This window comes from Limanda limanda, chromosome 10, assembly GCF_963576545.1.
Source record: "Limanda limanda chromosome 10, fLimLim1.1, whole genome shotgun sequence".
In the NCBI taxonomy this organism is placed as follows: domain Eukaryota; kingdom Metazoa; phylum Chordata; class Actinopteri; order Pleuronectiformes; family Pleuronectidae; genus Limanda; species Limanda limanda.
The window spans coordinates 15,738,164-15,753,314 of NC_083645.1; the positions used below are offsets into that span (position 1 = coordinate 15,738,164).

At 42.5% G+C, this 15,151-nt stretch overlaps 1 protein-coding gene across 2 annotated transcripts in view; it reads left to right on the forward strand.

Moving 5' to 3' along the window:
* Positions 1-1,282: 1,282 nt before the first annotated feature.
* The window catches only part of trpc7b (transient receptor potential cation channel, subfamily C, member 7b), a 42,451-nt gene continuing 28,582 nt past the window's right edge, over positions 1,283-15,151 (forward strand). For both annotated transcript variants that reach the window (XM_061079944.1, XM_061079945.1), the window contains exons 1-3: positions 1,283-1,746; positions 6,386-7,148; positions 13,931-14,113. In XM_061079944.1, the coding sequence (XP_060935927.1) occupies positions 1,283-1,746; positions 6,386-7,148; positions 13,931-14,113 (1,410 nt within the window). The remainder of the gene's footprint in view (positions 1,747-6,385; positions 7,149-13,930; positions 14,114-15,151) is intronic.

Below are 15,151 nucleotides of genomic sequence, written 5' to 3' on the forward strand. Positions count from 1 at the left end.
AGTCTACTGTCAGTATTACATGTTTGTTCTCTGAAGCAATAACAAGATTATGTCAGTACCAGTAATTGGCCAACAACTGGTGGGCATGTTAACCCCCTCACTTCCTTACCTAACCTCCTAATCTATAACTCAGCTTTATTCTCTCTCCTTCTTTCGCTCTCTCGCTCTATTGCCCCTCGTCTACATTGTTCTATTACTCATCTATGATCACAGTTTTTATTCGCTGGTCACTTTGTGTTGTATTTTCCCGGTCTTTCTTCCCTTATGAGCTCAAAAGTGTGAGCTGCTCATCAAAAGTACAGGAGCATTTTAAATATCCGGGAATATCAGAGTTAGACGTCTTAACCTGTAACAAAGGTTAATATAACAAGTGGACTATAGTGGCAGAAACTTGGACTATGGGCAGAAAAGGTCTCTGGTTCGTCTCTGGTTCGACTCCACGGAGAAACAACAAAAAGACGAACCTGGATTGATCTGTCCAAAAATCCAAGAGGATTCTCCCTACCCTGTCGAGTGCCCCTGAGCAAGGCACCTTACTCCCCCAAAATCTGCTCCCCGGGCGCCGTACATGGCTGCCCACTGCTCTGTGTGTCCTGCACCAGATGGGTTAAAAGCAGAGGTCAAATTTCCCTCCTTGCATGAGTGTGCTTGTGCATGTCTGTGCATGTGTTTGGGACAAATAAATGTATCTTAATCGTATCTTAATCTTAATATTAAATATCCGGGAATATCAGAGTTAGACGTCTTAACCTATATAACAAGTATTCCCCCTGTGTAGTGTGTAAGGTTATTTAAGAAGTGCCTATTGATACAGATTGTGTTGTACAGGGTGTGTACATTTTCAAAAGTTCAGGAATGATGACTTCAGTGTTTGTGTCCTCCCGGGTCAGACCATGCTTTCCCTAAATACAATGTATTGCAGCTTGTGCTTTATTTCTGATTGTCCGCACATTTGTATTTTCTAGCTCAGCTCCTGTTCTTTTTCACCAAATCATGTCTTTGCAGTTTAGGAAATTCCTTCTTATTTTTCTCACCAGTAAGTTGAGCTGTTTTGTGATGATGCTGCTGCCACTTGCGCGTGCCCTTCCATTTTGTGGAGGGCTCGCTCCCTCGGGCGCGCCCCCGCTCCGCTCTCTAATTGGCGCGGGCACGCCGGTGAGAAGGTGGAGGACTCGGCTCGTCGGGAGAAACTTGTTCCGCCGAAACTTTGACAAACATCGTTAAATGTCGGTCACTTAGCGGCGGATAGTTCCAGGTGTGTGTCGGTGTCGAAACTCTCGCCATGTCTGACGAGGGAGAGGAAAGCGACGGCGGCGAGAGAGCGCCCCTCTCCGAGTCTCCATCCCCGGCCGGGTGTCTCCCCCCCCGCGGGTCTCCGTCCTCCCGGCGGCCCCTGGACTTCTTCTCCTCCGCCTCCCCGCTGCTGGAGGACACGGACCCGCCGTACCTCGCCTCCCCGGGGGGTCTTCACCCCTCTGCGGAGGACCGGGACCCCGAGGGCTCCCCGCGTTTCTCGCCGCCAAAGTTCCGCGGCTGCACCGGGGATTCCGGCTCACCTTTCCCGTCGCGGAGGGATGTGCCGGTGGACGCGGTGTACGACCGCCGCGATGACCCCGGTCCCAAGTGGAGAGGACGAGGCGGACCGAGACCCCAGCGGGGCCCGGAGCCGCCGGAGCCGCCGGACCACGGGAACCATCACATAGTGGAGCACACAGACCCCGAGTTCGAGTCCGAGAGCCGGCAAACGTGAGTCCTCCTTTGCTATTCTATAACTTTCATTCACCAACACAGACACATCACCAGTAAAGTGGCTGCTCCTCGGCCTTGTGTGGTTCGTGTCATTCATTCTGCAATGGGCAGTTGTGCAAATAGGCCGTTGCACTTGGGAAATGGAAAACTGTTCTGCGTGTTGAGAGAATCAGGAGCAAATAATCCATCTGGGATGTCAACAAGTCGAGTCCACTTTTGGAGAGAGGAGAGTAAAGCAAGCAGGGTTTTTACTGAGCCACTCACTGGACTGTACACCTTTCTACCAGTGAGGCCACTGTACTGGTGACCCTCACTTGGAGCTTTCATATTCGACACATTGACATTAACTGAGTCATAAATAACCTTGTGTTGCTCCTTTAACTTGTGAAATTCAATATTTGTATCATAAATGTCTCTTCTAACTTATAACATGTGATATTTGTATCATGGATGGTGTGTTCAGTTTGTCTGAGGCTATTTTCCTTGTGTCCTTCTGTTCAGGTGTGCCAGCCTGAATAAATGAATGTGTCTTCAGGGGTTTGCTACTACAGCCCCCATGTCCTCATTGTGGGGAGAGGCAGCCTTCTGATTGGCTCCAGTGCATGAATGCATTAGCAGGACTCAACAGGGAGTGTGGATTTGGTTTTTGTGTGTTAGCGAGAAACCAGCTTGCATATTATATCCCCACAATGTCAGACTCATCACACACACACACACACACACAGACAGACATTCAGAAAATCCCTCACTGGGAATCTCTCAGCCATTTTTCCCCCTACATAATCTCTTCTGTGAGATAAGTGCTCACTGTTAATTTGGTGAATGCAGCCCATTGCAGGAAACATCCCTGAGAGACAAAATCAGACATAAATTTCGACACTTAATGGAAATGCATGTAGCAAGGGCCGCTCAGCAGTAACTATCAGATATTGAGAATGGCAGGCCTCAGTGCTGGGGCTTTGATGTTCCCTAGTCTGTCTCTTTGATACACCAGCGTGGAGCTTTGTATGGAAAAGCAGCATGTGCTCTCAGTGGCGCCTGACCAGGCTAAATGCTGGGCCTGTGTGAAAGAGGGGGTAAGAGAGGGTGAACGTGCCTGTTTCTCATTAACAGCGAGATATGGTGAGCATCTAAAGCTTTGATCTTAAAAATTGGCAATTTGCTGCTTGACAGTGTCTGAATGTGTGTGTGGACTGGATAAAGAGGGAGAGCTCAGAGTGTGTGTCTTTCAAGCGTTCGGCCTGTGCCTGCGCACTGATAAAGTACTAACTCATTAGTCTGCTCTGTAAATATACCCGCTCAGGCAAAACATGTCTTTCACTCGTTATCCTCCAAATTTGATTCTTCCACTGTTCTTTTTTGTCAGGTTTACCAGTAAATAGCCACATCTGTTTGAGTGCATAAACAGATGCCAAATTATAGCAGTGAAAAAGTAAAATTACAGATTTAATAGGATATTCTGAATATTTTGAGTACTTTGTCTACATTTGTATTACATTTTCAGTGAATCTGGAGTAATAAGTTCATCACAAAACAATTTTTCCTATTCATTGAATGGAATGAAATTATTATCCAGCTGTTTCAGCCTATTGAAGAGCATTTCTCTACTGCATGCAATTTGATTTCAGATTGACAATAGAATCAGTACATGTTAATAACACTTACATTGTAGCAAGCCGAATGTGTGTCAGACACTGTGGTTCTCCAAAGCACCTCAACACAAATGGAACTCACCTAACTCAGTGAACTGAGGCAGGACCACCTTTGTGTTTCTTAGCGGAGCGGCCTCCCTCAACAAGATTATTTTTCACATTGTGCGCATGCATGCACCTCATAATAAAAAACCATGGGTTATGAACCTTCGCCGGATGCAGGAAGGATTCTGCAACAGTGTGTTGGAGATCAAATTGCAGTTGGAATCACCAGTACAGCAGTGATTCAAGATGCCTTCTCCTTTTTCTGACAGTTTTGTTGTTAATAGGAGAAGCAGCCGCTCGCTCAGACAGGCTCTCTGACTGATTTGCAGCAGCCTCTGACTTGGATGCACCATCAAGAGCACGGGAGCTGTGTAGACTGAGCAACAACTGCAGCAGTGTGGTTCAGGGGCTTAATAATGTTGCATATATCATAGTAAAATCCTTCAAATAATAAATTAACAGTATATAAAAAGGAAATGTGAGAAGAGCTATCTCTACAATCCATTGCAGCTTAAGTGACTCTGATTCTCCAGCCAGTCAGGTTGAATCCAAACCCCCTTAGTACAAGCTGGAACGCTACCTGCTCAGTGTAGAAGTAAACACATGGTTATCAAAGTAAGTCAATCATAGCAAACAAAAGGCCCAGATATATTTTGGCATGTTTTCAGGAAGGGTTAAATGCGGGTGAATATGAGGGATGGATTGTTTTGCAGTTGTATTTTGTAGTTGGGGCTATTCTACTTGTGCGTGACATATAGTGTTCTTCTACACCCATATGGGAAATAAAGTCTGGTACAACAATGATAATGTTATGAGTCCTTAGGTTTGTGTGTCCTGTGTGATGGAAAATTACTCACACGATATAAGCAGACATACAAATACACAACCACTCCCTCTCTCATTCATATTTCTTCTCAGTCGTCACGTTGTCTCTCTTTCTCCCACTCACACAAACACACAGGTTTCTCTCTATCTATCCATCTCCATTGTGTCTCCTTCCTCCTGTCGCTGTGACTGTAATTCCTCACAGAAATGATGTGGGTAAATTCCATTTCAAATCAGAATCACAAACAGTCAGAGATGGATGAAGAGGAAGATAGAGGGAGATGGGACATGGCAATTCATTACCTGACTATATGGTTATCTAAATGGGCTGGCAGCCAGACTGTCCCCTCATTTATAACAAATCCTTCAGATGCTTACAAAGATGCTTTGCTTACACAAACTGTGTGTGTGTGTGTGTGTGTGTGCGAGTGAGAGAGAGCGAGAGAGAGAGAGAGAGAGAGAGAGAGAGAGAGAAGTTGAGATCTACCATTGATTGGCAGCCAAAGGCAAACAAAGCTGATTGTGTAGATTGAAAATCAAGAGCCACAGACCTTCTAATAGCACACTTACAAACATACTCTCTCTCTCTCTCTCTCTCTCTCTCTCTCTCTCTCTCTCTCTCTCTCTCTCTCTCTCTCTCTCTCTCTCTCTGTCTCTCTCTCTCTCTCTCTCTCTCTCTCTCTCTCTCTCTCTCTCTCTCTCTCTCTCTCTCTCTCCCTCCCTCTCACAAACACTGACACACTAACTTGCACACTGATTCACACTCTACCAGAGGACTTTCTTCATCGTCTCGATTCCACAACAACCCCAGGGAATATTTTCAGGATTCCATTTTAATCTTTTCGCGATTCAATGTCCAATCATCAGCCTTCTATGCACACACACACACACACACACACACACACACACACACACACACACACACAAAACACACACACACACAAATGCAAAAAAAAGCCTGAATTATAAATAACCTCACATGTTTTTCTATTTTGATGGCAGGTTTTATTTTGAGATTGGACCTCCTGTTGTGTGTGAGGTCCCTGCACCAATTTAAATGACACAAAAGTGCAGAATTACATTGAGAACCTTTGGGCCGTCCTTTGTATGGACAAAATAACCAATTATTATTCTGAAGTTATCCAATTTGGCAATTAGCTTTGATCCCTTTTAGTCCACTCAGCAAGAGTCTGAGTCGATTGATAGCATTTTATGAATTGAATCATCCAGTTTGAATGAGTTATTACATTGTGTGAAATTAAACTATTCTGGGCCTTTCCACCAAGACTCCTGCTTGTCCTTTCCAAGCTCACTCAAACCCAGCACTTTTGCTCTGCACCCACATTGTCATTTTATTTGTTCCTGTTTAGGAGAAAAAAACAGCCTTTTTTGTATTGTGGGGGTCAGAAAGTCAGACCAAGCAGCAGATGCAGACATCAAGAGGGGCCTTTGTGTTTCTAAATGAATGTATTTTGCAGTAACAGCTGTGATTGCCAGGGGCTCTGAGGAAGATGCAGCTAGTTATATTTTACAAGTCCCTATTGGTGCGGAGGATGTTTACCCTCTCTGTCCTGCTGGGACGTGATGGGGTGTAAAAATAGGGTTCCACTCGTGAAGAAAAATCAAATGATGACATATTGTACATCGCAAGAGATGCACGTGCATGTCTTTGTAGTTGTATGCAATGACAGATGAAGACAGATCCAACCATTGCACAAGAAGACTCTTTTTATGACCACTGACCAAAAGTGTGCGTTTGTCATGCCAGAGCAATTAAAGGTGACGGCTTCATGTCTCCCTTGCCAATCAGAGCTGTTGACCTGAGATGGCCCCGCAGTGAGCTGTGACCCTCGTATTGATTCATTGATCTGGAAAGATCTGAAAATTGACTGATGTAGATGAGAGATGTGTTGGTGGAGCTGTCTCTGAGGTCAGAGACAGCCGCTAACGAATTTGTTTGCCTTGTCGTACATGAAACTAATGATACTGTCTTGTCCTTTGTCCTCCATCACTTACTTTTTCATCTGCCCTTGTATTTATTCTCAAGTGCATTTCTTTCCCTCCTCCATCTCCATCAATTTAATCCTTGTTCTTTTGCCTCATGTCTTTACCAGGGTGGAAGCCATGCATCGCCGCCACACCACGGTGAGGGAGAAGGGGCGTCGCCAAGCAATACGAGGCCCGGCCTACATGTTCAATGAACGCGGCTCGCCCCTCACCGCGGAGGAAGAACGTTTTCTAGAGGCTGCTGAATACGGAAACATTCCTGTGGTCCGCAAAATGCTGGAAGAATCCAAAACGCTCAACTTCAATTGTGTTGACTACATGGGCCAGAATGCTTTGCAGCTGGCAGTGGGCAACGAGCACCTGGAAGTGACCGAGCTGCTGTTAAAGAAGGACGGGCTGGCTAGGATCGGGGACGGCCTGCTTTTGGCCATCTCCAAGGGTTATGTTCGAATCGTCGAAGCCATTCTGGCCCACCCAGCCTTCGGTGGAGGTCTCCGGCTGGCTCTGAGCCCCCTGGAGCAGGAGATGCGTGATGATGACTTTTATGCTTACGACGAGGATGGGACGCGTTTTTCGCATGATGTCACTCCCGTCATCCTGGCTGCTCACTGCCAGGAGTACGAGATCGTCCACATCCTTCTGATGAAGGGGGCGCGCATAGAAAGGCCACACGACTACTTCTGTAAGTGCTCAGAATGTTTTGATAAACAGAAGCAGGACTCGTTCAGTCACTCGCGCTCCAGGATGAATGCTTACAAAGGCCTGGCCAGTGCAGCTTACCTGTCGCTCAGCAGTGAAGACCCCGTGCTGACTGCTCTCGAACTCAGCAATGAACTGGCAAGACTGGCCAACATCGAGACAGAGTTCAAGGTGAGGGGGTCTCTGTGTCTTTCTGTGCATGTTTCCAGATATTTTTACTTTTTCAATCTACTACACTTTATTCTCTGTTTAAAAGGAATAACCTTCCTTATGACACACGCACACAGTACTTTTAAAAAATTTTGGTACGATAGCAGATTTAAATCATTTCGTCAACTTCAATGTTATCGCAATTCTGGTATCATTCCTGCCATTGTATTTTTTATGGCTTTTTGGTTCAGTTTTATGCTGAATAGGGAAATAGAGCTGAATGGAAATGTCAATCCATCTTTGCCAACGTTCCAACAATAAACTGGGTCGCTAGACTCTCGTCTTGAATGGATCTCTCAGCATGCTCCCAGCTTTTTATTATTCACCTGAACTACCTTTTACCGAGGCAATCTTTCCTCGGGTTGTGGTGAAATAAGAATTGTGCATTGGGACACTTGAGGGAAAATATGAGATTTTTGTGCACTTCTTTGGAGAAAAACGATTGCATACCATATACTGCAGCCGCTCAATGGAAACCCGTTTCCATCTTGTGAAAAACAATAAGATTGGGTGTTTGTGGGTTCCGTGTGTGCGTGTGACGATTCATTTTAGTTGCTTATGTGTGTAATAGTTATTGATTTTGTTTGCAGTGGCTGGATCTGAGGTCTTTGACAGCTTTGATGTATGATAGTTACACAACCTAACACAAAAAAACACACACACACACACACACACCACCACCATCTTTGTATCTGTGGCTAAAATTCTATATCTGCGGCTTATAAATTTAAAATGAAATCTGTGTTCCACCTCAGTTGGCTTCATTGAGAATATATTGAGGATACTACACTCATATCACAAAACGACTTTGCTGAAATTCCCTAAACAATTAAGGTCTAAACTACAAAATGTGTCTTTATCTGTCCACACTGCTTTGTTTCTGTTTGTGGCAATGATTATATGGACATCCCTTGTTCTTACATCCAAAAAAAAGACTAAAAATTGTAATAATAATAAAGTCTAAAAATTTGAAATTAGTCATCTATAGTCTATTGTTCAAGTTTTCTATCATAATATTCCCCTTCTCAACAGTTTTTACATTTCATTTACTGATCAGTGTAAAGTGCATACAAGGACATTGATTTAATTTGAATGAATATTTATAGAAAATTAGCGGGTTTCTTTGTCATTTCATACTATTATGTTTATAGTTCAGATCATTACAGTAGAAAGTATAGTCATGTAATTGAACCAGTAAGAAACAATGGTCTGATAACATTACAATATCCGTCTCTTTGCTCATTTCCTCCCCTTTGTCTTCCCATGTGTTGCTGCATTATTTCCCTAATCCTCTGTTCGTTTCTATCTGTCCTTTCCTCCCTCTTTCTGCCACCTTTGTGTTCGTCATTCAGCTTTTCAGCTTGTCATTCCGTTCCCTGTCTCCAGACAAGTTAATGAGAAGGGCTCACCTGAGGGACCAGAGTTGTGTTGGAGCTCATCTGTCTCATTACCATGTCATTATCACCCCTCTGTCTCCCTATCCCTCTCAGCGTCATCCTCTCATTACGCTAAAACATCAAATATTGTTAAAACAGTGTTATAATAGCCTCACACAGTTCTATTTCTTGTGGGAAAATCAAATGTGGGGAATGAAAGTCAGGGCATGGGTTGAGCCTTCCTTTCACTGAGAATGTATGTGGCATCTAAACAAATCCAACAATACTTGCAAGGCAATTAATGAAACCTTTCTGACACTAAAGATTTTCAAAAGCATAAAAAGGATATGCAGTCTTCAGCAGTAATGCTAATAACAGCATATTTTAAATATGCAACAAGTACAAGTGCACATTTCAAACACAGATATCCAAATCTTATCCCATAATCCTCAGTACAATTATTACCATTGTTTTCATGATATTTTTGGGGCCAAGATTCCAGTAGTAAGACCATCTAATTAAAGACTGTGGGGGGCTGTGTCTGTCTGATCATATCAGTATTTGATCAGTTTTGCAGGTCTCTAATAATATTTGTTTACAGTTGTTTTCCTGGAAATAATACTTCAGCACTTTGGGAATTTCACATAATATCACTTGTACTTTCTGAGCATTAGACGGCTGATACCACTTTAACCTCTGTACAGTAAGCAAACCGCTGCAGCCAGCAGCATACGAGCTTATCTCTATTGGAAACAGCTGTGGGAAACAAGGAGCTAACGTCTACCTTCTAAAGTCAACAAATTAATATGATAATCTTTGCAAAAACCTGGTTTTAAAAATGACAGTTTGGGGTTTTTAAACAGGATTATAAGCTCAACTATTTCCTGGCAGGTGACAGTAACTCCCTGTTACTGTATCGTTGTCACTTCATAGCTTGCCAGGTAACCAGGGGAGGCTTCTGGCTGTGGCGTCATATCAACAACTTGACATGAGAATGAGATCTGCTCATGCAAGAGAGCAAATAAGCATATATCCCCCAAAATTGAACTATTTCTTTAATGCCACTTATAATTTCAGGAAACCTAAGCCCATATAAAAGGACTACAAGAAGTCTGAGCATTGAGTAAGATTGTTCAGACACTGTGTAGCTGACATATGTGCTCTTGTGCACCCTTTTAGATTCAAGAAGCTAATTATTTCTGATTAAACAGCTGCCACTACTCAAAAATTTCACAAGCACAACAATAGATGGTAGAAACGCAGTCACACAGATGAACCTGTGGTCGTTGTTAAGGATTTGTCCCCTCTTCATTATGTGGCTTTACCCATCAACAGAATCAAATCGGCTGGAGGTGATGAAAACCATATATGTGTTATCCGTATATTTGTGAACTTTAAACTAGTAGCTAATGAAAGTCAACAAAGGCTGTGTTGTGCTGGAGCCAACGCCTGGCCTGGGGCATATAAAATAGAACATCAATCAAAAACAGACAACTATTTTATTCACATATAATTTACAAAGCAGCAGACCAAGCACAGACCCCTGTGGCAACTCATATCTGATTGCTGGACAATCACCAACAACAGTCTGAATTCTCCCTCTAAAGTGAAACCACTTACGAATGGTTCCATTAAATGGACCTATTGAATGTAGTTTGTGGATTTCGATTTTACCATCATTGGTATCGTACAGTTTTGAGAGGTCGATTAAGAGCAAAACAATGACATCAGGGATTGAAACTGCAGCTGTGGCTGTAGCTCAACTGAAAACCAGACTGCTCTAGCTGCAGTGTTTTAGAGTCGATAAGGGTGTGAAGTTATAGGCTGTATTAACAAATGATTTGTAAGATTTTTGCCAAACAAGTCTAGATAAAAGTTGAGATAAAAGACACCACCACTTTGTGCATCAGTGCTCACAAAGTGCTCTTCCAGGATGCTGTAAAAGGTGAGCTATAGATTTGGACAGATTCATTGGCCTTAATGTCTCCAGTGCCAAAGCAGGACCAGGAAGAGATAATATATTAACAATGACAGATGTTGACATCTCGTGTTGTTTTAAATCCACAAGATTGAATTTCTTTTGGTGATGATTTTAGATTGGGTGTTTGACACAGATGACATGACAGTGCTTATTAATGTCAAGGGCAGGAGCTCCAGAGGCTGTTATTATGATATCAATTCGTCATTTTAATCTGGGGACTTGGGGAAGATTTTTGGTCTGGAGGGTTTGTCTACAAGTTCAAAATAGATTAGGCTCGTCAGAGCTGTCAGACTGCCTGTCCAGATCCCCCATCCTTATTCTGATTATCATGGTTATTATCATATTGGAGTGCAGCTAGTACTGCATACTAGATGTTTATGAGGGGACGGCTAAACGTACATGAAAACGGCCCTAACGGCCCAACATTCATCTAAAAACATCTTACTACTGAAGACAGCCCATCAGTCTCTCTTAAGAGCCTCTGGACACAGACGTGCTCAACCTCCACATACCCTTGGGGAAGACAGAGAGAGAGAAAGTAAAGCAAAGGAGGGTGTCCTTTAATTTCTTTAATCTATTTTTTTTCACTCTTCTTCTTAAGCTTATTTTATTAAATTTAGTTTTTGTAACACTCATCGCTAAGGGACAGGCACGAAGAGAAAGTGAAAAAGAGCTGAACGGGTAGTGGTGGATGTCCACTGAAGTGCAGTATAAATTATCACTTTCTCCTCCTTCTTCTTCTTCTTCTTCTCATCCCTCCTTACATTCCTCCCCCTCTCCCCCTGCCTTATTTAATACTTGGCTCGTGTCCCCTTCAGTCCACTCATCTGAAACATTTCTCACTCTGCTTCACATTGCTGTCGCCATTTTCCCTCTCACTGTATTGTTCCCTTTTACTTCATCTCAGGGCCTGAGGTGAAACCTCATACATTGAGTTGTGATTGGATTTTCCCATATGCTGTATGGGAGTGGTGACTGCGTGCATCTGTTCCTGATGTGTGTATATGCAAATATCATTGATTAGGAAAGCTCTCTTGCACCTGTACTACCCAGAGGCCCTGCCTTTCCACGTTTCCAAGATTGTTATCGATTTTTTTCAAACAGCAGCCAAAAGGTAGAATACACCAAATGACCCTCTTCCCTTCATCAACCCAAAGGGGCATTAGTTAAATGCCACCCTTGTTTTATGCCCATGTTTTGCTTTGTAATTTGCAGATAAGGATGGGCCTTTTGACTGACCTCTTCCAACATGCTATTTTGTGCATGTAGTTTTTTTTTTATGTGAGAAATCTAAGCCTGATGGGCCTGATTTTAAAATGTTTGGTTTAATGCAGTGCCGAGACGCACCATCATAAAACTGATGCTCCCAATTCATATTCAAGTCACTGTCCAAGGTCTGGAGGATAGAAGATTTTATTCATGGTCAGTGGGTGCTTCACAGACTCTACACACACACTATAACATAACTGCGTCAAGCGGAACATATGTACCAAGAGAACTGGCCGTCTCACAAAGTGTAAATGATAAAGATTTTGCTTGTGTTTTTGGTGAAGTGGGCATTAGCAACACGCTGTAATGGTATGTTTAAACCCAGTACAAACAAGGCTGTGAATGCGTAATTAGGGACACTTAACCTTTCAGAAGCTGCCGTCTGCTTCCCCACTCGAACCAACTGTTGAGGAGGAACACATCAAGGAAAGAGAGCAAGGGAAAGTGGTGTTGGGAGGAGAGAAGGTTGGAAGACGAATGGATTTGGGGGTTAAAACCACAACACTCTGTATGGGAGCAGGAGGAGTAAAAGGGTTGAGAGGCCTGATGGGAATTGTGCTTTGCAGTAAGGTTAATGAAATTATATTAGACATTGGATCCAGTTGTAAAAACTCAATTGGAATACTAATAATTGGAATATCTTTTCTGGCTTGTACCCAGAAGTTGTGATATTGTAGAGACAAGTAAAAAACGTTAGGACTTCGGGGGCTGAGTTGTATTTATTTGTAGTTCTCTAAAAATCAAATTTTCTTCATAATCTGTGGAGTGCAGCTGCAACATTAGCTCCACTGCACTAAGACAACCAAGTTTTATGTTTCAATAATGTCTCATTTCAGTTGATAATAAACTGAGGGAACTATCCACTCGCTGGCTCACAGGCAGATAATGGAATTAAAATGGAAAACTGCAAACTCCTCACCCTGATGCGTCTGTTTCAACTTACAGACAAAAGCATTTCATTTTTGATAATTTTGACATTTGTTCGAGTTTTGACCTTAAGTATAAATGTTAGTTGCTTCATAAAACCAAAGAAGGCTGTTTGCCACAATGTTTTTCAGTTGAAATAAATTCATAAGCGTCTTATTGTCTTTTATTCCGTACAATTGATATATTGTTATATTCTTCGCCAGTATGTCTTTTTCCCTGTTAAATCCACGGTGTTCTTTTGTTGCTTCCCATAGGAAGAAAATTATGTTCACTGAATGAATGCACAAGCTTCTGTGTTTCGGTAATTTTCCTAAACAACTTTTAGATTTTTGAACTTCTTGGTGTCTTTTCAGGAACGCTTACCGTCTATTGTGGACTGATCTACCCCTCTGAGAGGACTCTTGATCCTTGATTTATTTGATATCACTCGTATTGCTTCGTGACTTTGTGTAGTTTTCCCGCTATGTGATTGTCTGCCCCTTCTGATGCGCCTCATCCGTGTCCAATTATCGCTGCCTCCCCTGTGCATTCACTCTCTGTACTCCCAGTCCTCTCTGTCAGTAAAGCTCTCTGTTGTTACTTCACCTCTGATCAGTTTCGTTGTGTTACTCTCTGCATCTGTCTGAGTGTCGGCAGCCGGATCACCTGTAAGAGTAGTTTAACTTTTAAAATGATTGCACTAGCCCTTTCTTGTCTTGTATCTCCATTTTGGGTCTTGAAAACAGTAGCTTAAGCGATTACCTTACAATTATTTTTAGGGGGGGGACTAGAAACTTGTCAAATGGACACACACACAAAATAGTTTGTGTTGTCCGTCAAAACGTTGTATCGATCTTGTCTTCTATTTCTATTGAGGAAAATCTATTTCGCGATAATTACTTTCATTGTTTTATCGCCCAACCCTATCTCAAGTCATTCAATAAAGTCCAAGTTTAGACAGGTAAGCTCCAACACTGCAGCATCAAGCCTTTACTCGTAATGATAAAATGATTCTTACACAAAAGGTAACTGACGACATTTTACAAGTCAGACAGGAGTCAGGTCTTAACAGACATGTTGATGTGAGCCCAGCTGAATCTTTTAGGAAGACCTTCAAAACAAGAGGGAGATGATGTTGGATTGTCTGTATCAGCCGACAAGAAGTTGATGTTTAAATTGTCTTCTAACTCAAGCTTATTTCCTTCCTGCAGAATGACTACCGTAAGCTGTCCATGCAATGTAAGGACTTTGTGGTGGGTGTGCTGGACCTTTGTCGGAACACAGAGGAAGTGGAGGCCATACTGAACGGTGACGTAGAAAACTGCCCCCCAAGGCCCAACAACCGACCCTGCCTCAGTCGTATCAAACTGTCCATCAAGTACGAAGTCAAAAAGGTAAGATGGCAAAATAAGAAGTTATATTTCAGTTGGAGTTTATGTGAAAATTAACAACCTAAAATATGATCTGTGTTCATGTCTCAGTCCAGTTTCCTGGACAATGATAAGGATCTGTCTTAAGCTCAACATTAATAAATGGGTTTTCTGAACAGTTGTATGAATTGCAAGAAGCATCAAGGAAGAATCACAGCCAGAGATATTGTAACATTTAGTCTCTAACAAGCTCTAATAACTCTTGTCCTACATCTCTGGCACAAAAAGGCCAGAGTTATCCAAGCTCAGCACTTTTGTAATGCAGTATGGACAGATGCTCATAGGTTTTGAATATGCACTCAATGACTACCTGATTTTTTAAAATCTAATATGAGAACTTGTCAGAGGAGCCACATATCCACCCCCTTGCCAAGAGTCGTTTAGTCTTTTTATTTTATCCATCCTTCGTTTATCCAGGAAGGTCCCTCTGAGATATAATATCTCTTGATCAATATAATCCTTCATCCATACCAGCTTGCTGACATCTCTGTGAAGGAAGATAAACGTAAACTAATGTAAATGAAGAATCACATCACATTTCAAAGAATTCATATCCAGATGCTGTTTTATTTGGGTTGGTTGCAGATGTTCATAATCATTAACCGCAATGGGCACTTGTTTTTAAATGCTGGTTTTAAATCCCCCCTCAAATGTAAATCAGGTGCGCAATATTCCCCATAATTGAATATTTTTTGAGGAGATTTAACACACAGGAATATCAAAACAAGTTTACTGCAGTGTTAGTGTGTATGTGAGTGAGCAAGTGTCTATGAGCAATTTTGTGCACATATGCATGTACAGTACGTGTGTGTATCTTTGTGTGTGTGTGGCCTCAGAGGGCCCTATGTAAACAACAAACTGGCCTCTGTGTCAGAGAGTTAATCTCTGCTGAGCAGAGGTGTTCTTACTAAATGTCAAACCAAATCCCTTTTCCCCATTTCACCCTGCCATTACTCTTTTTCACACACACACACACACACACACACACACACACACACACAC